This window comes from Narcine bancroftii, chromosome 3, assembly GCF_036971445.1.
Source record: "Narcine bancroftii isolate sNarBan1 chromosome 3, sNarBan1.hap1, whole genome shotgun sequence".
Taxonomy (NCBI): domain Eukaryota; kingdom Metazoa; phylum Chordata; class Chondrichthyes; order Torpediniformes; family Narcinidae; genus Narcine; species Narcine bancroftii.
In genome coordinates, this window is record NC_091471.1 from 227,318,774 (window position 1) to 227,343,224 (window position 24,451).

The 24,451-nt window shown below is 43.6% G+C and overlaps 1 protein-coding gene across 12 annotated transcripts in view; it reads left to right on the forward strand.

The window, feature by feature from the left end:
* The window catches only part of LOC138758194 (TNFAIP3-interacting protein 1-like), a 101,381-nt gene extending 87,395 nt beyond the window's left edge, over positions 1-13,986 (forward strand). For 8 of the 12 annotated variants that reach the window (XM_069926781.1, XM_069926779.1, XM_069926786.1 and 5 more), the window contains one exon: positions 40-3,455. In XM_069926781.1, coding sequence (XP_069782882.1) covers positions 40-246 — 207 coding nt within the window. In that variant the 3' untranslated portion in view covers positions 247-3,455. Of the gene's footprint in view, positions 1-39; positions 3,457-8,114; positions 8,194-11,485 lie in introns of those variants that run through there. The other 4 variants (XM_069926791.1, XM_069926780.1, XM_069926782.1 and 1 more) reach the window with 3 other exon arrangements.
* Positions 13,987-24,451: the final 10,465 nt, after the last annotated feature.

The following is a 24,451-nucleotide window of genomic DNA, read 5'->3' on the forward strand; positions in this document are numbered from 1 at the left end:
TCACTGTGATTGAATTTAATTCTATGTTCTTCTTTAAAGAACAGGAATGAACAAATGGGGAATTGCTTCCTTCTGCTGGATGAGCCTCAGTTGATCAATTTTCAATTCCGTCCAATTAATTTGACATTCTTCCCTCCCTCATTAGACCATGCTGAGGGATGTCATCTGAAATGCATTGCAGGATCTTCAAAGAAGAGTGGTGGTGGGATGGGGGGGGGGGTTCCTCAGAAAGGGAAATGGCAATAAACTTGAGAATGGTGGTGGGGTAAAAATTGGTCTTGGTTGACATCCTGTTACCTGATTCACCTGGGCAGGCTGCCAGTTTGCCGTCATGTTTTATGTTACATTTCAGGACAGATTGCTGCCCCATTGTGCCTAGCCTTCACTCTACTAATAACCACACATTTGCATAAATCCACAAGTTCTGATAGAAACTTGTTCGTGAGCTGGCTTTGAAAGAGTTGTTTCAAAAGGGAGAAAGGGATATGCTGCATTAATTACAGACCTGCCAATCTGGTATTGGTAGTGAACAAGTTGATGGGAAACTTTCTGAGACAGTATAAATCAGCAGTTAGAGATGTGGGTTAATTAAGGACATTTGGCAAAGGTTGTTAAGGAAAGGTAATGTCCATTTAATTTGATTGAGTATTTTGAGCAGTTAAGCATGGAAGCTGAGGTTTAGGTGGATTAAACCAAGGTGTTTGACAAGTTGACAGATTGATCAAGTAGGAACCCATGGGATCCATAAAAGTGGTTATCTGGATTAAAGACAGCCCAGTGGGAAAAGACGGAGAAATGATTGACGAGAATGTTAATGACTAGATGGTTGTGTGCAATGGGATACTGCGTGTCTCAGTATGAGGTCCTTGTTTTTGTGATATTTATAAATGAAGGGGCAAAATTTAAAAAAAAAGTTTTATAATGAAATTAAAAATATGTTAACTGTGTCAAAGGAAGTTGAGCAACTTGGTGGCTTGGGCTCAAAAACAGACAATAGGATTACAGACGACACTTTCCTTATTTTAATATATCCTAATTTAAAAGAATAATCTTCCAACGCGTGAGCTGTAATATCCCAAATTTAGATCTCTTTAAATCTAATAAATCAAACTCTGTGGCTGTTACTTTATGTAGTTTTAATTCGTTGATTGAACAGATAAACATTTTGCATAGCTTCGCCACAAGACTTTCATAACGGTGAATAACAAAGTATTTACTGTATAAAGATTCTAATTACTTAAAAGTTGCCATAACAAAAGCATTAACTAAAGACTGCTATAAAACACAAAGATATATAGAGATACAAAAACTGAGAGATACAAAATTTCAAAGAATAATTTCTCATGCTCAAGCTTCCTTCAGAGTCGTTGAATGTCTGTGGATTCGCCTCCAGGGTGCCTGCATCTTCTGCAGCTGCATAGACCCCTGTTAAAACCTTTGGCAACCCAAGCTCCAGATCCAAACCTGTGACATGATCAGGAAGCCTTCAGTGCCCGAGGCCCTTTGGAAGCCCTCAGCACCCTCACGAATCCTGGCTCCGATGCCTAGTTTCCACGAGCCTGTCTCCAGCAGCCCACGGGACAAGCAGGTCTCCCGTCCGCAGGTCGCCTGCAGCCTGCATGGCTCCCTCAGCACCTGTGCCCTTCACTGGTCCACCGCTGTGATTACTAGTAGGGTCCTTCGGCTGATGAGCCCCTTGCTGATTGACCGTCGTTGGAGCCTTCCCTGCAGGGCTGTCTCCTCTAGTTCTTCTCACCGGGGGGGGGGGGTTGTCCTCCCCATTTCTGGTGCCCTGGGTCAGTCCGCTGTTCAACCGGTGCCTGCAACCTATCATGGCTGCTGCCATCTTGGACACAGACATGGGGTTGCAGGATTTTAGTTTAAAAACATCGTCAGCTCCTCTAACAGGCTATTCCACGCCTGTACAGAGCAGCAGGCAGGGTCAGCACCAAGGGGAGGCATTTGCAGTCATCACCCCCCCTCCCCCAAGTGAGGTTTTGTGACTCCCCACCACTTGTGGCCATTGATGACCTCCCCCACCCCCCCCCAAATGAGGTATTGTGAGCCTCAGCCTAGCATCTAGCGTCAGTAGTGTCCAGCCAATATAAGCAGCGAGTTTGTCGGAAGGCGGCAGTGCTGCCACATGGAAGAGGTTCATGGTAGGGAGGGAAGCAGCACCACCACCCATCCACCCCCGCCCCCCCCCTCCCCGAGAGAGCTTTCGAAGGTCAGATTGAGCACCCCCACCCCCTCCCCCTGTTGTTACCCTAATGCTTCCTGCTAAGACATGTTCTGGCCGACCCTTGCAGCAGGTATTTGGTCCGGGTGGTTGAACCCTTCAGAGCAGCGCAGGGTATTTCCCCTCCCCCCCCCCCCCACCCCTTACTGCTCTCCCACTTCTGCACCAGCGGCAGCTCCAACAGTGCTGCCATTTTTCCTTTGGGTTGGAGATTTTTAGTTAGGACTAAAATTTGGGTCGACTAGTGTTGTTTCCTTTTGAACAAAGGAGGCTGAATGGTGATTCAATCCAAGTTATGAGAGGCTTGGATACACACAGAGTACCTAGGTGCTGTAGATTTCTGAAAGCTGAGGATCGGAGGAGATTTGAGAAAAATGAAGTTCACTTTAATGAGTGATGAAGCTTTGTTACTCACAACCTGAAAGGGATGTGGAGGTAGATTTTTTTATTACCTTGAAGAAGTGCCATTTTGAATACATGAAAAGCCATAACCTTTAGGGCTATGTAACAAGAACAGCAAACATAAATAATCATGGGCTGAATGACCTTCTTTTGTAGCATGGTGTCTTTATGCATTATTCAACATAATTAGACCATTTTAATGTGCATCAACATGTTGATGCATGGAGGGGTTTCTTTATTTTATGAGGAGTTGTTATTTGGAGACTACTGTGGAGCTGGGACCTGCTAGGGCAGGATGGCAAGGCTTGTGCCTTTTTAGGTATATAATAGGGTGGTGAATAATTTGAATTTTGGAACTTATAATGTGAATGGGTTCAGTAATCCAATCAAGAGGAAGAAAGTCTTGGCTTATAATAAGAAATTGACAGTTGATAGTGTTTTTTTCTTCCATGGCTTTGGCTGTTTTGAGGGAATGTGCAACTATTATTTCAAAGTGTGATCCTGATTTAGGGATGCGAGGATGGCAAGCGATCTTGTATTCCTCTTGAGAAAATAATTTATCATTTAGGTGATAAACATCATTTCTATTTTGAAAATGTGGAGGCAATATTTACAACAAGTTGGTTTGAAAAATTTAAGCTCTCGATAACTCGTCCTGATGGAGGTTCTCGGTTCCATGGCGGATTATTAGAATTTATATATTCATTGATAATCTTCTTTCTTTGGGATGTTTGGAAGTGGGTGGTGGGGAGGGAGGGATGGATTGTTTATATAGCACGTGTATTTTCTTATATGCATAATTTATTATTAATTAAATGTATTGTGGTTTTAAAATTTTAAATAAAATATTCAAATAAAAAAGCACATTGATGCAAGAATCAAAGAGCAGGTTCTGGCACACGGGAGATCATGTCGCAGAAGGATCGTGCCAGTTTAGGGAAGTGAATTATGATCTTAGTTAATAATGTACAAGTTGCAGAACAAATTGGTATCCCTTTTCATACAACTCCTTTGAATTCTTCTGAGGGGGGATAAAAAGCAGCTAACTATTTATCCAATTTTATTTTGCCAAGACAAACCTCTGCCTCATTCTGCCTTAAGGCAGAGTGCCAGAGATTGCCTAAGATTTATTGTGCCCATGAGTTCGTTTATTGTGCCACGAGCTCGGGAAGGTCGGAAGAGGAAGATAATGGAAGCAAATGAGTGGCTCAAATGATGCAGGGGCAGCATTTTATATTCTTGGATCATTGGAACCTTTTATGGTGGATGACCTGTACACATGGGAGTTACACGTGAACCAGAAGGGAACCAATATCTTGGCAGTAAAAGCACAAAGCAAGGTCAAACAGTGTACTTTATAAAGATAGATACGTAACTGGGTTTCGGGTTTGAGCCCCTCATCAAGGCATTCACCCAGGGCCAGTGCCAGGCTATTTTGCACCCTAGGCATGGCTAACTACTTGCACTCCCCCACCACTTCACCTCAAAAAAATTAAAGTCTTACCTGCAAATATTCAGAGGGTCACTGCGGGAATCTAAACCATCCACCCAGGAACTCCGAAAGGGAGGGGAGCAGTGAAGGCGGGAGCTGGGGTGGGGAGGGAAGTGGGGACCGGAGGGGTGGGGAGAACCAGGGAAGGATGCAGTGGGGACCGGGGAGGGGGGAGGAAGCAGAGACTGGAGGGGGGGAAAAGCGAGGTTGGTGTAGCGGGGACTGGGAAGAGGAGGCGGGGTAAACAGGGACTGCGGAGGGAAGGGGTTATGAGTGGTGGAGAGGGAGGGGAACGGGGACCAGGGAAGGGAGGGAGTGTGGGCACTGGGGATGGGGGGGAGCATGGGGAGAGTGGGGGCTGGGGACCGGGGAGGGTGAAGCGGAAGCTGAACGTCCAAGTGTATCGAAAGGATAGGCAGGTAAGCAGAGAAGGCGCTGTGGTTCTGTGGTAAGGAATAACATTAAATCATTAGAAAGAGGTTACATATGGAAGATGTAGTATCATTGTGGGTTGAGTTAAGAAATGTCAAGGTTAAAAAGATATTGTTGGCGGTGATATACAGACCCAAACAGTAGCAGGGATGTTGACAGCAAATTATAACAACAAATTGAAAAGGTGTGTTAGAAGGGCAATGTTATGGTTGTCATGAAGGATTCCAACATGCAGGTAGATTGGGAAAACCAAAATGGAACTGGATCTCAAGAGGGAGAATAGGTAGAATGCCTATGAGATGGCGGCTTTTGAGAGGAGCTTATTGATGAGCCCACAGAGGGATCAGCGGCACGGGATTGGGTGTTGTGTAATGCACCAGCAGTAATTAGAGAGTTTAGAGTAAAGGAACCATTAGGGGGCAGCGATCACAATATGATGGAGTTCACTTTGAGATTTAGCAAGTGTTGGTATTTCCGTGGAGTAAAGGGGATGAGGGAGGAGCTGGCCAAAGGAAATTGGGAGGGAAGACGGGTGGAGTTTCTGCAAGAAATGAGGAAAGTGGCAGGACCAAAAAGAGAGGAAATATTTGAGTGGAAAAATATCACGATTATGGGGAAATCAAAGCCAACGCAACAGCAAAATAGAGGGCATACAAGGATGCAAAATTTAGGGGAAGAATGAGGACTGGGAAGTTTTTTTTTAAAGTTGCTGAAGGTAATTAACAAACTCATAAGGAGGGAAAAGATGAAATATGCAAGTAAGCTTGCTTGCAAATAATATCAAAGAGGATACAAAAATCTCATTCATATATAAAGAGTAAAAGAGGTGAGAGTAGATATAAGACGTTGGATAATTATTAATGGGAGACAAGGAGATGGCAGAGGAACTAAATGAGTATTTTGCATCAGTCTTCACTGTGCCAGATGCCAAAGGGTATCAGGGAAGGGGAGTTACTATTTTAAGGGAGAAGGTGCTCAGTAGTCTCCCAACTGTAAGGTAAAACATCATGAGATGGGAATGTGTAGGGAGTTACCCTGTACAGGGCAGTAACAAGAAGGGGAGGTGTCCTTGTACTCCTGTTAGGTAAAACATCATGAGATGGGAATGTACAGGGCTGTAACAAGATGTAAATGCATCCTTGTACTTACAAGATAAGAGAGACATTGATGGATTGAGAGGCAGGAAGCTAGCAGGGAAAGGATAGCAACAGTTTTAGTCATTGGACAAGTAATGATATGATGATGTTCTAAGCACATATCCAAGGGTATAAAAAATCACCATTTTGCTGATAACGGCAGAATGCATTCTCCGACTAACTTTGTTAGTCGCAAGTGTTACAATCCGGTAATAAAGAACAAAGAACCCTGATTTCGACTCAGCCTGGTGTTTGTCTCACTCATTCATGAACAAAGCAGACCTAACACAACCCAGATGGATTGGACCCTCGTGTTCTGAAAGAAGTAGCGGTAGAGATTGCGGGGGCATTGGTAATGATCTTTCAGGCATCAATAGATTCTGGTGTGGTCCCGGAGGACTGGAAAATCACAAACGTCACAAATGGAACAGAAATTATTGGCCGGTTAGTCAGTGGTTGCAAAGATGTTGGAGTCGATTGTCAAGGATGAGGTTAAGGAGCAGTTGGAGGCACCTGACAAGATCAGCCAAAGTCGGCATGATTTCCTTAAGGGAAAATCTTGCTTGACGAGCCTTATTGGAATCCTTTAAAGAAGTGACAGGGAGGCGAGATAAGGGAGAGGCAGTGGATTGGGATTTTCGCAAGGCCTTTGGATTTTCGAAGGCTACTAAACAAGATAGGGGCCCATGGTATAAAAGGAAACATAATAGTGTAGGTAGAGCATTGGCTGATTGATACAGGGATCATATTCTGGCTGGCTGCCAGTTGCTGGTGGTGTTCCATAGGGGCCGGAGTTGGGGCCGCTTCTTTTTATGTTGTATATTAATAATTTAGATCATGGAGTTAATGGCTTTGTGGTCAAGTTTGCAGCTGATATGAAGGAGCAGGTAGTGCTGAGGAAACAGGCAGGCTGCAGGACAGACAGATTAGGAGAACTGGCAGAGATGCAATAAGTTAAATACAATGTAAGTTATGCACTTCAGTTGGAAAAATAAATGGGCAGACTATTTTCTAACTGTGGAGAAAATTGAAAATACTGAGATGCAAAGGGACCTAGGAGTTCTTGTGCAGGATAGCCTGAAGGTAAATTTACACGTTGAGTCGGTGGTGAAGAAGGCAAATGCAATGTTAGTATTCATTTCAAGAGGAATAGAATATAAGAGCAAGGATGTGGTGTTCAGGCTTTATAAGGCATTGTTGGGACCTCACCTGAAGTACTGTCAGCATTTTGGAGCTCCTTATTTAAGAAAGGATGTGCTGATGTTGGAGAGGGTTCAGAGGAGTTTCATAAGGTTGATTATGGGATGGAAGGGGATGTCGAAGGAGGGGAGTTTGACAGCTCTTGGCCTGTACTCATTGCAATTTAGGGAAAACAAGGCACTGATCTCATTGAAACATTTCCAATAGTGAAAGACGTGGACAGAGTAGATGTAGAAAGGTTGCTTCCCATGGGGGGAGAGTCTAGGACTAGAAGGCACAACTTCAAGATTGAAGGGCATCTGCTTAGAACAGAGATGTGGAATTTGTGGAAAATTACTTTCTTGGGGTTCTTGTGTGTGGTCAGATCTGACCAATGAGGCTTTTAATAACACATGAGTAAAACCTTAATTTAAATACAAGCATGAAGTGAAACATGAAAAGTCTACAGATGCTGTGATTGTAATTTCTTCAGCCAAAGGGTGGTAAATCTGTGGAATGTGTTGCCATGGGTGTTTGTGGAGGCCAGATCATTGGGTGTATTTAAGGCAGAGATTGTTTGCCAGGGCATCAAAGGTTATGGGGACAATGCAAGCAGAGGTGCTGAGTTGGAAAATGGATCAGCTTATGATTAAATGGTGGGGCAGACTCGATGGGCTGAATAGCCTATTTCTGCTCTGGTTTTATGGCCTATTTACCCAACTGGAAAGCAAGAAAGATGTTTAAATTATTTTGACAGTTCATTACTGCTGTCTTAGCATTGCCATTCATGACAAATGGCACAGTACCTCCACTTTGGAGTCTTTGAAAAATTGTGGGAGAAAAATCTAAGAGGATTTTGAATTAAAAATGTTAAACTCTGCAGCAGGTCCATATCTTCCAAAGTGTGGTTTAAAATCGGGATATTGCAAAATCTAATCCTGGGATGATTTTTAAAATTATGCCATTTATCACACTTCCTTTGTTTTGCCATTATATGCTCAGTTCAAGGTAAAATGTTAATGTATCTTTCCTATCAAGATCAATTTTGCAAAAGAGACAGATTTATAACATTGGTGTATATGTTTTGCATTTATGGAAGAGATGCTCTTATGCATTAACTTTGAAACCCTGCTCCCTGTACTCGAGAATGCAAGATTCACTTAATCATTTTCATCAACTATCCAATATATTTGTAGCAGGCTTTTTAAATTTTTGATTATCATATTATTTACAGCCAGAACATCCATGGTGTTTTCCATATACCAACCAGCCATCATCAGATCAGCAAAACAGTCAAAATTCCAGGCCAAAAGGTAAGAATTATTATCAGTCCAATTTTCTTTGGCTTGGCTTCGCGGACGAAGTCCACGTCAGCTGCAGGCTCGATTGTGGCTGACAAGTCCAATGCGGGACAGGCAGACACGGTTGCAGCGGTTGCAGGGGAAAATTGGTGGGTTGGGGTTGGGTGTTGGGTTTTTCCTCCTTTGTCTTTTGTCAGTGAGGTGGGCTCTGCGGTCTTCTTCAAAGGAGGTTGCTGCCCGCCGAACTGTGAGGCGCCAAGATGCACGGTTTGAGGCGATATCAGCCCACTGGCGGTGGTCAATGCGGCAGGCACCAAGAGATTTCTTTAGGCAGTCCTTGTACCTCTTCTTTGGTGCACCTCTGTCACGGTGGCCAGTGGAGAGCTCGCCATATAACACGATCTTGGGAAGGCGATGGTCCTCCATTCTGGAGACGTGACCCACCCAGCGCAGCTGGATCTTCATCAGCGTGGACTCGATGCTGTCGGCCTCTGCCATCTCGAGTACTTCGATGTTAGGGATGAAATCGCTCCAATGAATTTTGAGGATGGAGTGGAGACAACGCTGGTGGAAGCGTTCTAGGAGCCGTAGGTGATGCCGGTAGAGGACCCATGATTCGGAGCCGAACAGGAGTGTGGGTATGACAACGGCTCTGTATACGCTAATCTTTGTGAGGTTTTTCAGTTGGTCGTTTTTCCAGACTCTTTTGTGTAGTCTTCCAAAGGCGCTATTTGCCTTGGAGAGTCTGTTGTCTATCTCGTTGTCGATCCTTGCATCTGATGAAATGGTGCAGCCGAGATAGGTAAACTGGTTGACTGTTTTGAGTTATCAGTCCTATATGACAGTTTAATTAAACGTGTTTGCGTTAAAATATAGAGTTGTAAATCAAACCTACTTTTGACTCTGTTTTGTAAATATGTGGAAAATTACTTTCTTGAGGTTCTCGTTTGAGGTCAGATCTGACCAATGAGGCTATAACACACGAGGAAAATCTGCATTTAAATACAAGCAGCAAGTGAAACATGAAAAGTCTGCAGATGCTGTGATTGTAATAAAAACACAGAAATGCTGGAGGAACTCAGCCAGGGAGGAGTGGTGGATGATGGCTTCTCAGACTGGAGGCCTGTGACTAGTGGTGTGTCTCAGGGATCCAACGCTGGGGCCATTGTTGTTTGTCATCTATATCAATGATCTGGATGATAATGTGGTAAATTGGATCGACTGGTGTGCAGATGACACTAAGTTTGGAGGAGTTGTGGAGAGCACAGGAGGTTTTCAAAGCTTTCAGAGGGATCTGGACCAGCTGTAAAAATGGGCTGAAAAATGGCAGATGGAATTTAATGCAGACAAGCAGGAGGTGCATTTTGGAAGGACATATCAAGAAAGGAGATTGAGGAGGACGGTAGGACAGAAGGATCTGGCAATGCAGGTACCTAATTCCCTGAGAGTGGCGTCACAGGTGGATAGGGTTGTAAAGAGATCTTGTGGCATATTGGCTTTCATAAATCAAAGTACTGGAGCTGGGATGTTATGGTAAAGTTGTAGAAGACATTGGTGAGGCCAAATTTGGTGTATTGTTTGCAGGTTTGGTCACCGAACTACAGGAAAGATATCAACAAGATAGAAAGAGTGCAGAGAAGATTTAGTAGGATGTTGCCCAAATTTTAGGAACTGATTCACAGCGAAAGGGTAAACAGGTGAGGACTTTATTCCCTGGAGCGTAGAAGAATGAGGGGAGATTTGATAGGGGTATTTAAAATTATGAGGGGGAGAGACAGAGTAAATATATACAGGCTTTTCCACTGAGGGCATGTAAGATACAAACCTGAGGACATGTGTTAAGTCAGCATGGTTGGCGTAACGGTTAGCACCACACCAGCAATCAGGACCGAGATTCAAATCCTATGCAGTTGTTATGTTCTCCTCATGTCTGCTTGGGTTTTCTCCAGGGCCTCCTCCCACTGTTCGAAATGTACGGGGAGTGTAGGTTATTATAGGCCCTTCTGGTGGTCCAAACACCCTTGTGTAAAGGTGAAGATTATACCCCCTTGCAGCTAAATACTTACCTACCTGAATGTGCTGAGAGCACCTCTGAGGTGCTGATGCCAACCCTCCTTGACTCACCTGAAGGTTCAGCCATGCTAAGCGGCTGTTTAGGGACAGGCTAACGATTCCATCAGCCCACAACCCAATTCCCCACTACCTGACAGCTCCTGCCCCACTGAAGAGGAGAGGTCTGCGAGGGCCATCAGGGCAGGGGAGGTCAGCGGGGGCCATCGGGTCAGGGAGGTCAGCGGGAGATGTTGGGACAGGGGAGGTCTGCAGGGGCTATTGGGTTAGGGGCAGCCAGTGGGAGAGGTTGGGGACAGCCAATGTGGGCTATGACAGCTCGGCTGGCCACTCACTGGGTGCTTCGGTCAAAACACGGCATAGCAATGATGATCTTCCCTACCCATAATCCCCCATGCAGCTGGAACTGTTCTGGGAAACACAGAGCAGTTCCACCCGTGTGGGGGATTATGGGTAGGGAAGACGCCCATTGCTATGCCGCACATTTATGATGGATGGCAGTCCAGCACCAGTCTCCCCGCCTCCATCAGATTCGGAGGGCGCTACGAGGTGCCTCTGGATCTGAATGGGACACTGGAGCAGCCTTTTAGGGCTGCCATCGGCCTCCAGGCAGAGGGTTCACCTGACATGGCCTTTTGGTGTAATTGGGCAGCACTGACTCATGGGTCAAAATGACCTGTTACTGTGTGCTATGTCAAAACTTAACATTTTTAAAATGTAAAAATTTTATTTAAAAATTTTGAAATTAAAAAAAAAATTAAGTGAAAAGGGAAATGCTTAGGGGAACATGAGGGGGAGCATCTTCACAGAGTATGGTGGGAGTGTGGAATGAGCTGCCAGCTGTGGTGGTGAAAACGGGCTCAATTTTAACATTTAAGAAGAATTTGGATGGGTACCTGGATGGGAGAGGTCTGGAGGGCTATGGACCGGGTGCAGGTCAGCGGGACGAGGCAAAAAAAAATAACGGCACAGACGAGAAGGGTCGAAGTGGCCTGTTTCTGTGCTGTAGTGTTCTGTGGTTTCACAGGGTCCATAGGAGGTACCGATATATAACTGATATCTTGGGCCTGAGTGCATCTACAACCTCTGAAGTGTAGGTTATAAATCTTTACCTTCTCTGGACACTGCAAGACCTGATGAATTCATCCAGCATTTCTGTGCTTTAAATACAAGCACACACATTTTGAAAACTGTATTCAACTAATAACAAGCTGTTTCTCCCATTTATTTGCAGATGTTACTTCTGCAAAAAGAAATTCACAATAGCAATTTGCAGAAATAAATGATTGCTGTGGGACTATTTGTCAATGTCTTCAAACAACACTAGGCCTTTGTTAGCCATTGCTTGGACACAGCTGCTCCAATTACTTCGAAGAGAAACACATTAAAGAACACAAAAGCTTGCCCCCTTGATTGTGTCAACAATAACAACTATTTATATTGCAGGAATCCTTTAATGTATTTTATAAAGCCCTAAGGCATTGTAAGAGAACATGTGGAACACAGCCACGTTCGGAAATGTTAAGGCAGGCAACTCAAATAAAGATCTAAAGGATGAGAAGCGGGGTCTAAATGGAGATAATTCCAACATTTGAACAGATAAAGCTCAAACCATGGCCTCCAATGAGACAGCTATTGAGCTGCTTCTGAACGTGAAAGAAGTGTTGAATTTAATCTGTGCATTCTTACTGTACATTTTGTAAATTTGGCTCAAGTTGTAGCTGTGTCTTTAGCTGCCCAGGCTCTCAGCACTGGCATTTCCTACCTTAGACTTTCCACCTCCTCACCTCAATTGATACCCTTTGACGAATGCTGTGGTCACCCATCCCAATGTTCCCTTCTGTGGCACGGTATTAATTTTAGCTCTTGCAAGGAGGATGTGTTTTATATTGTTAGAAGGAACCCCAAAAAAATGCTGCTGTTGGTATGCCCAATTTCAGAACAAAATCTAGGCCGTCACTACAGTGCAATAGCTGAAAGAACGGTAAGGCTGCGTAGCCTCTGGCTCGCTGTGACCACGTCAACCATCAAGCAGCTGTTTGTACGATTCTTAATCTATTTTATTTCCTCACATTCTCCTCAATCCCAATATCATACAATTCACCTGTGCACATCAGGGACCATTTATAGCAGTCCATTCATTTACTTATTCACACATCTTTAGGGTGTGGAAGGAATCCACAGCATGGGGAGGGAGGAAATCCACCCAGTCACAGAGAAAACATGCAAACTCCAATTGGAGAGCACAGGTAGTTGGGATCAAACATGGTGAGGTCGTATATGCTGCGCTATTTCAGTATTTAATTTCATGAAATTCTTGGATGTAACTTTAAATTTTTTACTAGTTCTGGTGCCTGATGAACATATTACTGGTGTACAAGGCAGCAGCAGGCCCCTTTGGCCAATTTCACCCAATTACATCTAATTAATCTACCCCCACCCCCGCCTCGGTACGTTTTTGAACAGTGGGAGGAAACTGCAGCCCAGGCCAACATGGGGAGAACGTACAAATTCCTTACAAACAGCACTGGATTTGAGCCCTGGTCCTTGGTCGCTGGTGCTGTAACAGTGTTATGCTAACCATGCCGCTCGTTAACTGGCCATTCATCTCAAATGTATTTGCAGGACTTGGCTGAGTACAAAATGCCTGTCCCTATTGGCCACAATACTTTTTTTCTACAAGTAGCTTTGTTCTTTCTGAAATATTTTGAGGAGCAGGAGATTGTGCTTATTGACACTGTAATTGTACAGATACTGATTTGTACTGTACTGCATGCCCAGTCAACAGATGTTTTGTATTCCACATTATACATCAGCTGCCAGTATCATGGCGACATTAAAATATTACCTTGACATTGAGCAAGGTATTTAAATTGCTTTGAGTGACAAAGATAAGGAGGTTACTACCCTCTAAGCCTATGGGTAGTTTATTTTGCATAAAATATTATGGGTAAAAATAATTCCAGTATTAGTTTTGCTTCCCCTCTAGTGATTCTCCATGTGAAAAGGGTATTTAAGGTTCAGGTTGAGTTGGGAGGTGGGAAGGCCATGGGGTTAAAATTGTTCAGAAGACAGTCAGCTTATTATTGAGAGAACAGAGGAAACTATACCAACTTCTCCCAAAAACGCCAGGGGAGCTTCTGTGGGGAAAAATGCACTGAGAATTGAAATTGTTTTTTTTAAAGTGCAAATTATGCCTATGCCCATTCAGTCCAGAGTGGCGGGGTGGCTGCCACTTTCAACGCAGAGACAATTACGCAATCATTATCCACTCTGGGGAATGGCCAACACTCTCCATGCAGATGAAGCTTCTGATCAAACCTGTGAGATGGGAGGGAAATTTTGATCGGATTGTTGCATGCCACCCGATCAAATAGATGATACCAGTTTGAACTTTGGTTTCCATTAGAAAACATATCCGAATGAGGAAATTTAACTCAGTTTTCATTATAGATACTGTTGCATGAAAACATTTCTCATTTTCATTTGGTGTAGAATAACTGATGTGTTAATATTTTTGAATCAACCTGTTGTTATCTTTGATGAAATATTTGTGTACATGTATTAAATGTAGAATGCTTTGTAATATACAGTGACTGGTTAAAGTCATGTGATTTTTTTTCAGATAATGCAAAAGAGAATTTTAACCTGACTCTTTGTGTGGTTATTTAAAAGAGAATTGCACCTCTTTAAAGAATGCATGTACAGCAGAACCAAGTTCTCCGAGTTTGGAAATCTTCAGTATAATCTTGTTATCTCAATAAAAGTTGCAAAGAAAAAAAAACACCCTTGGAACACCTATAAGGTATTTCTGGATTGCTCATTTCGACCCTGTGTCATAGTCAGTGAATCACTGAGCTGGACATGGCAGAAGGAGGCTATTGAATCACTTTTCTGATAGCTTTTTCATTGAGCGATCCACTGAGTTTTTCATTCTTTCTCAATCTCCGAGACTTGCATTTATGCAATTCACCTTTAATATATGAGATTCCTCTGTATATTGCTTTAAGGAAAGCTTTAAACAAGATTAAGATAAATGATTCCAAGTTTATTGGAATTTTGATGAAAGATATTTTATACGTACCCAAATGTTAGTATTGCATGGCAGAGTTTCAGTCCCTGAATTCAAACACTGAAGTTGAAATCAAGCAACTTGACATGACAAATGGACAGCCACAGAATTCCACTGCAATTTCAACAAAGGGATCCATTTATGGTACAAAAGGTTAATGCTCTGGTTAGGAATAAAAAGAATTTCACTTCTATGTGATCTACCCTTCTTGTATTTAATACAGGAAAGAGTGGGTGGTCCTATTCTGTTACTCATTTTGCTGAAGAGTTGGTCACCAAGAACAATCTTACCATGCTAACTGTTCTCCCAAAGGAAAAAAAAAACAAAGTGTTAAAAGTGTGACAGATGAACAGAAAGAATGGGTCAGCTGAAGCTGAACCCCAGGCAAGCCTGGTGCCCACCTCTCCCAGGATAACTCATGATTGTCCTTGAATTTTAAAGCTATACATTTCCCACAATCTTGTCAGTCTCACCTCTAATAGTGTTTCTGGAGGCAGGGTGGGAAAGTGGCAAAGCTATCGATGGAGAAACCAAGGCCCCATTCATGAAAGCTTACTGACAGCTTGTGCACCTTACCTAATATCGGAATTTAAAACTACAAAAATCTGCCACACCATCATGTCTGCCCATGGCCTCATTCTGGCAAATGGAGGCCACCCTCAAATTGGAGGAGTAATACCTTGTATACCATCTTGGCAGCCTCCAGTGAGATGGCATTACTATTCAATTTCTGTTAACTCCCTCTCATTTCATTTTTTCTAATCTCTCTTCCAACTCCCCACCCTTGCCCTTCCTTCTCCTATCAGTGAGCTACCCCTTCTTAGCCCTCTGCCCTTTTCATTGTCTTTTTTCTCTTGTACCCTCCCACCTGTATCCACTTACCACCTCTTACCTGTTAGCCTGTGCTCTTTCCCTTTCCCTATCTCCCTCCTTTCATTTCCTTTCCCTTTTCCCTTCCTCCATCCTCTCCTTCCCCCTTTCCCTTCCTCCTTCCCCCTTTCCCTTTCTCCCTCTGCTCCTTCCCCTTTCCCTTCTTCCTTCCCTCCTCCTTCCCCTTTCCCTTCCTCCCTCCTCTCATCTACTCCTACCCGCTTGGATCCTCGGCCAAAAAAAATGTCAGTGCAGCTATAGGAGCAGGCCAAGCTCCGTGATCAACCCAATGTTCCACATCAACGACAGTGACCAACCATTTCAACTTCTGTGCCCCCCCCCCCACATTGACATGTCTGTCCATGGCCTCGTCAAACACAGACCACCTGTAAATTGGAGGGGACAACACCTTATTTTCCGTCTCTCCAACTGGATGGCTTTAAACATCCACTTATAACCATATAACCATATAACCACTTACAGCACAGAACAGGCCAGTTCGGCCCTACTAGTCCATGCTGTAGCAAATCCTCACCCTCCTAGTCCCACTGACCCGGTCCATACCCCTCTAGTCCCCTCCTATCCATGTAATGATCCAGTCTTTCCTTAAATGTAACCAATGATCCCGCCTCGACCACGTCTGCCGGAAGCTCATTCCACATCCCCACCACCCTCTGCGTAAAGAAATTTCCCCTCATGTTCCCCTTATAATTTTCCCCCTTCAATCTTAAACCATGTCTTCTAGTTTGAATCTCCCCCTTTCTTAATTGAAAAAGCCTATCCATATTTACTCTGTCTGTCCCTTTTAAAATCTTAAACACCTCTATCAAGTCCCCTCTCAATCTTCTACGCTCCAGAGAAAAAAGCCCCAGTCTGCACAACCTTTCCCTGTAACTCAGGCCCTGAAATCCTGTCAACATTCTCGTGAACCTTCTCTGCACTCTCTCTATTTTGTTTATATCTTTCCTATAATTTGGTGACCAAAACTGTACACAGTACTCCAAATTTGGCCTTACCAATGCCTTGTCCAATTTCATCATAACCTCCCTACTCTTGAATTCAATACTCCGATTTATGAAGGCCAACATTCCAAATGCCTTCTTCACCACAACATCTACCTGAGTATCAGCCTTGAGGGTACTCCTAAATCCCTTTGTTGCTCTGCACTCCTCAATTCTCTACCATTTAATGCATATGACCTATTTAAATTTGCCTTTCCAAAATGCAGCACCTCACATTTCTCTGTATTAAATTCCATCAGCCATTTCTCAGCCCACACCTCCAGCCTTCCTAAATCACCTTTTAATCTACGGTAATCTACCTCACTGTCCACAACACCACCAATCTTTGTGTCATCCGCAAACTTGCTTATCCAATTCTCTACCCCTACATCCAGATCGTTAATATATATAACAAATAATAGTGAACCCAGGACCGAACCCTGAGGAACTCCACTAGTCACCGGCCTCCAATTGGACAAACAATTTTCTACCACTACTCTCTGACACCTTCCATCCAACCACTGCTGAATCCATTTCACTACCTCCTTATTTATACCTAATGCCTCCACCTTTTTTCCTAACCTCCTGTGGGGAACTTTGTCAAAAGTTTTACTAAAGTCCAAATAGACAACATCCACAGCTTTCCCTTCATCAACCTTTTTTGTAACCCCCTCGAAGAACTCAATCAGGTTTGTCAAGCATGATCTACCCCTGACAAAACCATGCTGATTACTCCCTATCAATCCTTGTACCTCCAAAAATTTGTAAATAGCATCCCTCAGAACACTTTCCATCAACTTGCCCACCACAGACGTCAGACTTACAGGCCTATAATTCCCAGGTTTGCATTTGGACCCTTTCTTAAACAGAGGAACCACATGCGCCACCCTCCAATCCTTTGGTACCACCCCCGTGGCCAGTGACATCCTAAATATCTCTGTTAATGGCCCCACTAACTGTCCACTAGCCTCCCTGAGTGTCCTAGGGAATATTTTGTCCGGTCCGGGAGATTTATCCACCTTTATCTTTTTTAACACAGCCATCACTACCTCCTCGGTTATCCTTATAAGCTTCATGACCTCCCCACTGTTTTTCTTTACTTCAACTGATTCAACATTTTTTTCCCTAGTGAATACCGAGGCAAAGAAATCATTTAAAATTTCCCCCATTTCCTCAGACTTCTCACTCAGCCTACCCTCGCTATCTACAAGGGGTCCAATTTTATCTCTCATTAATCTTTTACTTTTAATGTACCCATAGAAACCCTTTGGATTTATTTCTACTCTGTCAGCCAAAGCCTCTTCTTGCCTTTTTTTGGCCTTTCTAATTTCTTTCTTAAGATTCCTTCTACACTCCTTGTAGTCCTCCTTCAACTTCTCAGCTCCCTGCTCTTTATACCTCTTGTACACCTCCCTTTTTCTCCTAAACCAAATTTCCAATATTCCTCGAAAACCAAGCCTCCCTATTGTCATGATAATGAATATGTATGAGATGTACCGGAAGTCACGTGGTATGAGAGAGAGATAAGAGCACAAGCAGGAGAACAAAGGAAACTGGAGAATAAAGACCCTGAGAAGTTTACCTGATAAAACTTGTGTTTAATGTTTTATTAACTTCACATTTCGGGCCACAAATGTGACATTGGCAATGAGGATGAAAGAAGCTTGAAGAAAATTAAAGACTAAACAAGATTACAGAGGATTACAGACAACTTCAAGGTGATAAGAATTTTCTCTTTGACTCAGTACTTTTGGGGCTGGAATATTTCCTCATGGCTGGGGCAGATGGTGACTTTCTGACACATAGTGGAATTGCTCATTTTGACCCGACTGGTGATGCAAGCACTGTAAGTGTGAAGTGGAAGGCATGGCTGCAAGAATTTGAATCGTACGCCGAAGGTCGTGGCCTATTTCTAGATACCGGTACAGTTGAATAAAAAGCGCAGAGAAGGGCGTTACTTCTTTTCACTGCTGGTCCCACAGTTCAGGAAACATTTAAGACACTTTTGAATACTGGAAGAAAGGATGAGTATTGAAAAGCGGTAGATGCATTAAATGCACACTATGTAGTGACACCGAATGCTACATTTCAACGCCATTTGTTTCGGAGAACGAGACAAGAAGATGGCCAGACAATTGCTCAGTACGTGACGAGACTACGCCAGCTAGCTGTTGGATGTAATTACAGGGTAGCTGATTTGGACAACCAATTATTGGATCAAGTCGTACAGCACTGCAGATCAGATAAACTCAGAAGACGTCTACTGGAAAGAGGGAGTGAGTTGGAACTCACCGATGCTTTAACCATTGCTGCTGCATTAGAGGCTGTTGAAGGGCAATTTCATACCATGACCCTGAAAGACAACTCAAGCCAGCAAATTAAGAGGCTCTCACATCGCCATAACCAGCCAAGATATACGTCGACACAGGACGTGGAATGTTATCGATGTGGAAACCGAGGTCACTTTGGAAAAGACCCATATTGCCTGGCCAAAGGCAAAGTTTGCAGAAAGTGTGGAGGTAAGGACCACTTTGCAAAGAAGTGCAAAAGCAAGTCCAATGCAGACCAGAAGAGGAAGAGTACAACTTCCAAAGGCAAAGCCTGGGGGAAAGGAAAGTATCCTGGAAAGAAAGATACCATTCAACAGATAGACGGTGACGATGATGATACCCAGGTGGAACAGAGTTGTTACCAATTTACGTTGAATGATGTACGTCATGAGAAGGTCCCAGTGATCATTGGTGGAGTGACAGTGCAGGTCATTGTAGACTCAGGCAGTGACAGTAATGTGATTGATCGACATTTATGGGAGAAGTTGAAAAGGAAAAAGATCATCTGTACCTCAAAGAAGTGTTCCAAGAAACTGTATCCATACACAGCAACCAAGCCATTGCAGACCATTGGATGTTTTACTGCAACTGTTGAAGCTGGAGATAAGTACACCGAAGCAGAGTGTATGGTCATAGAAGAGAGGGGAGAACCATTGCTGAGTAGAAGCACAGCGCAAGACCTGGCAATACTTCATATTGGAGCTTGTGTCAATTCAATTCAGTCAAACGAGGATATGAAGCAAGAATTCCCCACAGTCTTCCAAGGAGTAGGAAAGCTGAAAGGTCGACAATTGAAGCTAGCGGTAGATGAAACGGTCAAACCCAAGGCACAACCAATGTGCCGAACTCCGTTTGGACTTCGTGGGAAAGTCGAAGCCAAAATTAAAGAATTGATCGAACAAAACATTATTGAACCGGTGGAACATTCGACACAATGGGTCAGTCCCGTAGTGATTGTGCCCAAACCAAAGGGTGACATAAGATTATGTGTTGACATGAGAATGACCAATAAAGCTATAATTAGAGAACGACACCCTATACAAGCAGTGGAGGAAATACTTCAAGAACTAACTACCAGCAAGGTATTCTCAAAAATTGATCTGAAATGGGGCTATCATCAATTAGAGCTGGATCCAGATTCCCGAGATGTAACAACATTTGTGACTCACTGTGGATTGTATCGTTACAAGAGACTATCATTTGGAATTAATGCAGCTTCGGAGATCTACCAGTATGAAATTCATCGAGTGATTGAAAGCATTCCTGGAGTTGCCAACATTTCTGACGAGATCATAGTCCATGCACCAATGAAGGAAGAGCATGACAAACGGTTGAGGTGTGTACTATCTAGACTACAGGAGGCAGGCCTTACCGTGAATGGAAACAAGTGCCAGTTCGGTGTGTCAGAAATGGACTTCATGGGACACAGACTTACACGGGAAGGACTAAACCCTGCAGAGGCCAAGGTGAAAGCTATTGCAGAGGCACGTGCACCTCAGAACGCAACAGAGGTGAGGAGTTTCCTGGGATTGGTCGATTTTTGTGCAAAGTTCATTCCTAATTTCACTACAGTGGCAGAACCACTAAGGAAACTAACCAGTAAAGGTGTACCATTTCATTTTGGATATGAGCAGAAGAAAGCGTTCACAGCGCTGAAGCAAAGCCTGACAGATGCAAAAACTCTTGGATATTACGATCCGGCGGCATCAACCAAAGTCATAGCGGATGCCAGCCCGGTTTGTTTAGGAGCCGTGTTGGTTCAGATGCATGATGGAGGACCAAGAATCATTGCCTATGCCAGCAGATCGTTATCAGATGTGGAAAGAAGATACTCTCAGACAGAGAAAGAAGCACTCGGACTTGTATGGGCCTGTGAGAGGTTCCATGCATATTTATACGGCATTGAATTTGAACTCATCACAGATCATAAGCCATTAGAGGTGATCTATGCACCTAGATCCAAACCATGTGCCAGAATAGAGAGATGGGTACTCAGACTACAACCCTACAAATATAAAGTAATCCACATTGCAGGGAAAACAAACATTGCAGATCCACTGTCCAGATTGGTGAAGGATGGTGGTCCACAATCCAAGTCAGAATTGGGAACAGAAACAGAGAGCTTTGTACGCTTCGTAGCTATTCAGTCGACACCGAAAACTGTGACTACGAAGGAAGTCGAGAGAGAATCCGAACATGATCCAGAACTCATGGAAGTAAGAGAATGCATACAGAGTGGACAATGGGACAAGTGTACTCACAAGGCTTACATTCCCATTAGAGACTAACTTTGTTGCATCGGACTGTGTGTATTAAGAGGTTGCAGATTGGTGATACTGCAAAGATTGAGACCGAAGATCGTATCCTTAGCACATGAAGGACACCTAGGTATTGTTGGTACCAAGCAAAACCTCAGGACCAAGGTATGGTGGCCAGGTTGTGATAAAGACGCAGAGAAATTTGTTAAAACTTGTCACGGATGTCAAATCACAAGTTGGAGTAATCTGCCAGAACCGATCCGGAGTACGCAACTCCCGACAGGACCATGGATCGACGTAGCTGTTGATTTTCTTGGACCTTTACCGACGGGTGAATCAATTATGGTAGTGATAGATTACTACAGCAGATACTATGAGTACGTGGTGTTGAAGTCCACAACCACTGAAAAAACAATACAAGCATTAGCAGAGATATTCGCAAGATATGGATTACCTGTTACATTATACTCTGACAATGGCCCACAATTCATTTCAGAGACATTTGCGGAATACATGAGGACCACAGGTATCCACCATCATAAAGTAACTCCGAAATGGCCGCAAGCCAACGGAGAAGTAGAGAGACAAAATCAGTCCATTGAAAAACGATTGAGGATTGCACACCCAGAAGGATAAAATTGGCGAGAAGCATTGCTATCTTATGTGGCTGTCTATCGAGCAACGCCTCATGCAACCACTAGAAAAAGTCCTGCAGAAGCATTTTTTGGGAGAAAAATCTGCACCACAATGCCAGAAATAAATGAAATCCGAGACAACCAGGAGATGAGGGACCACGATGCTGAAAAGAAAGGTGCAGCAAAGCTGTACACAGATTCGAAATGTGGAGCCAAGTACTCAGACATCATGCCAGGAGATAATGTTCTAGTGAGGCATGAAACTGGTGGTAAGCTAGACACACCTTATTACCATCAACCCTATACTGTCGTATCCAGAAGTGGCAGTATGGTGACAGTCAAGTCTCCGACTGGAGTCCTGTATAAGAGAAATGTATCAGGTGTAAAAAGGTACCAGTCCAGAGATACATCGAGCGAAGAGGTTGAAAGGCCAATACGAGATGCTGAAACTGAGAGACCTGATGATGTTCCAGAGGCAGTTACCAGCACTCCTGATGAAGTGACTAGAGTGCCAGAAAGACCCGAAGCCGTGGCGAGCAGTATTTCCGACGCTGAGAGTGAACAACCGAGAAGCGACGACAATAAGAGGCCGAAACGAAATCGGAAAGCGCCCAAATGATACGAAGATTTTGTGCCATAGTTTTAATAAGAACTTTGGGACAGTATTTAATCTTATATCATAAAGTGCATGTATGAGTGCTGTAGGAAGTAAATTTTATGTAGTTGAGTTATAGTATTACCATTAGTTACAATGTTTGTAGGTTTCCGAGGGATATTGGTAAGTGAAGGTAAAGTTTATTTCTGATTAAAGGAGGGATGTCATGATAATGAATATGTATGAGATGTACCGGAAGACACGTGGTATGAGAGAGAGATAAGAGCACAAGCAGGAGAACAAAGGAAACTGGAGAATAAAGACCCTGAGAAGTTTACCTGATAAAACTTGTGTTTAATGTTTTATTAACTTCACATTTCGGGCCACAAATGTGACACCAATGACTTCCAGCCTTTCCTTTGATCCAGACTGGGACATAACTACTCTGTACCCTCAAAATTTCTTTTTTGAATATCCTCCATTTTTCATTAACATCCTTACCTGAAAATATCCTGTCCCACTCAATACTCCCCAAATCCCTTCTTATTCCTACGAAATTTGCTCTTTTCAAATCCAGAACCTCAACTTTAGGCCTCTCCTTGCTCTTCCTTAAAACTACCCTAAAACTAACAGAATTATGGTCACTAGACCTAATTGGTTCTCCAACATTAATGTCTGCTCCGGTTTCCGCTGGCCCACTCCTCGTTCTCCCTCCCTTCCCCATCCCTCTGTCTGCTTTCCTCCAGCTCTCCACCCTCTTCCCTCTCCATTCACAGAGATAGTCTCTCTCCCCTTGTTTGCTGGTGTGCCCTCTCTCCCTCATTCATCTATTGCATCCTGCCTGTAGGACTGTGCTCCTCCCCATTACCATTTGTTTGGATGACTGCCTACATTTCATTCATGCATTGAAGGGCTCAAGCCCGAAACATTGGTTACTTACCTTTATCTTTGCAACATCAAGTACACTGTTTGACCAGCTGAGTTTCTCCAGCACACTGTTTGTTTTACTTCTGAAGACTTTCATGTTTTACTCCGACGTTCATTGATACAAGTTCTAGGACATTGCATCCAAAAAACTGAATTTTTACTTCAAGACTGTCAACGTGATGAAATCAATAGTTTGGGAATAGGAGTGAGGACTGAGATGGGTCAGAGGAGAATAGCAGTGCTTGAACCAGGAACAAAATTAATCTGGAGATGGGAATGGGGTAAATGAAACCTGTAACCTGGGACCATGCCATTAACAGCAGGGAACTGATAATTTAGGTTTTTTAACCCCCCCTTGTAGTGAGCCTGGAGTTGATATAAAGGGAGGGAACCAGCAAGTGAAGAGTTCCGTGGCTTGGGTTTTTTTTAGTAAATGTTTGTAACCTGGTTGTTTGGTCACTCACATGAACTACACGTGTTATTATTTGCAAACATTTTTTTTTAAAATGCAGATTTCACAACTTTGCCACAGTTCCATTGCCTTGCCCTAAGCGACAGAGGCAGTTGATGGGGTGCAACCTTTTCATGGTGTGCACAAAGGTGTGATGTTGGTCTGCCTGGACTAGAGATTAAACCTCTGTCCAGTTTCTCTGAAGGAACTTGACCTGAAATTGCATGGAATCCAATGAGATTCCGATGGCAAGGAGGGAAATGTTTTTACCTTCTGACTGTCTCATCCCAGTGAAGAAAGCTCTCTTCATTATTGGTGCCTCACCATTCTATTCTCAGTCAACCCACACTGCTGTGTCAGAAATGTGGAGCCACACTGAGATGCCACTAAATTGAGTGTTCACATCCTGCTGAACTCTTTGTACTGTTAATGATCTTTCTCAGTTGATCACAGATGGTAAAATCCTGCATGACACTGTTTAAAGAGGGATCATTCATGTTTTTATTGCTGGCATGGCAACCATTCACTTCATGGGTCATCTCTCACTAATGGCAGCTATTACCTGTTATTTGTCCTTTGGATTGATCCATAGATCATAGTGAACTACAATTAAGAATAACCACATCTGAGTGCTTATGGGATTCTTATGGACCTCAACCCCTCTCCTATGTACATCATTGATGCCAATATACACAATGGTTTCCTTCTGCCTGCCCTCTCCTTAAGAATGTTCTGTAACAGCTCAGAGGCATCCTTGACTCTGGCACCCAGGATACAACATATCTCTTTCACCGCCACTGAATTTCCTCACCCGCCCCCCCCCCCCACTGAACGATGGAGTCACCTATCACTGTCGCTCTGCCTGACCTGACCCCTCATGGTGCCATTGACTCAGCTTCTGCTGTGGCTGTGCCCTAAAAGGTCCTCCCCATCCCAAAAGAATCCAAAGCATTATGCTTGTTTCTGAGTGGGGTGGCCAAAGGGGAACCCTGTACTGTCTGCCTGCTTCCCACTACCTTTCCTTGAGGTCACCCACCTACTTGCAGCCTGGGCCTTTGTTG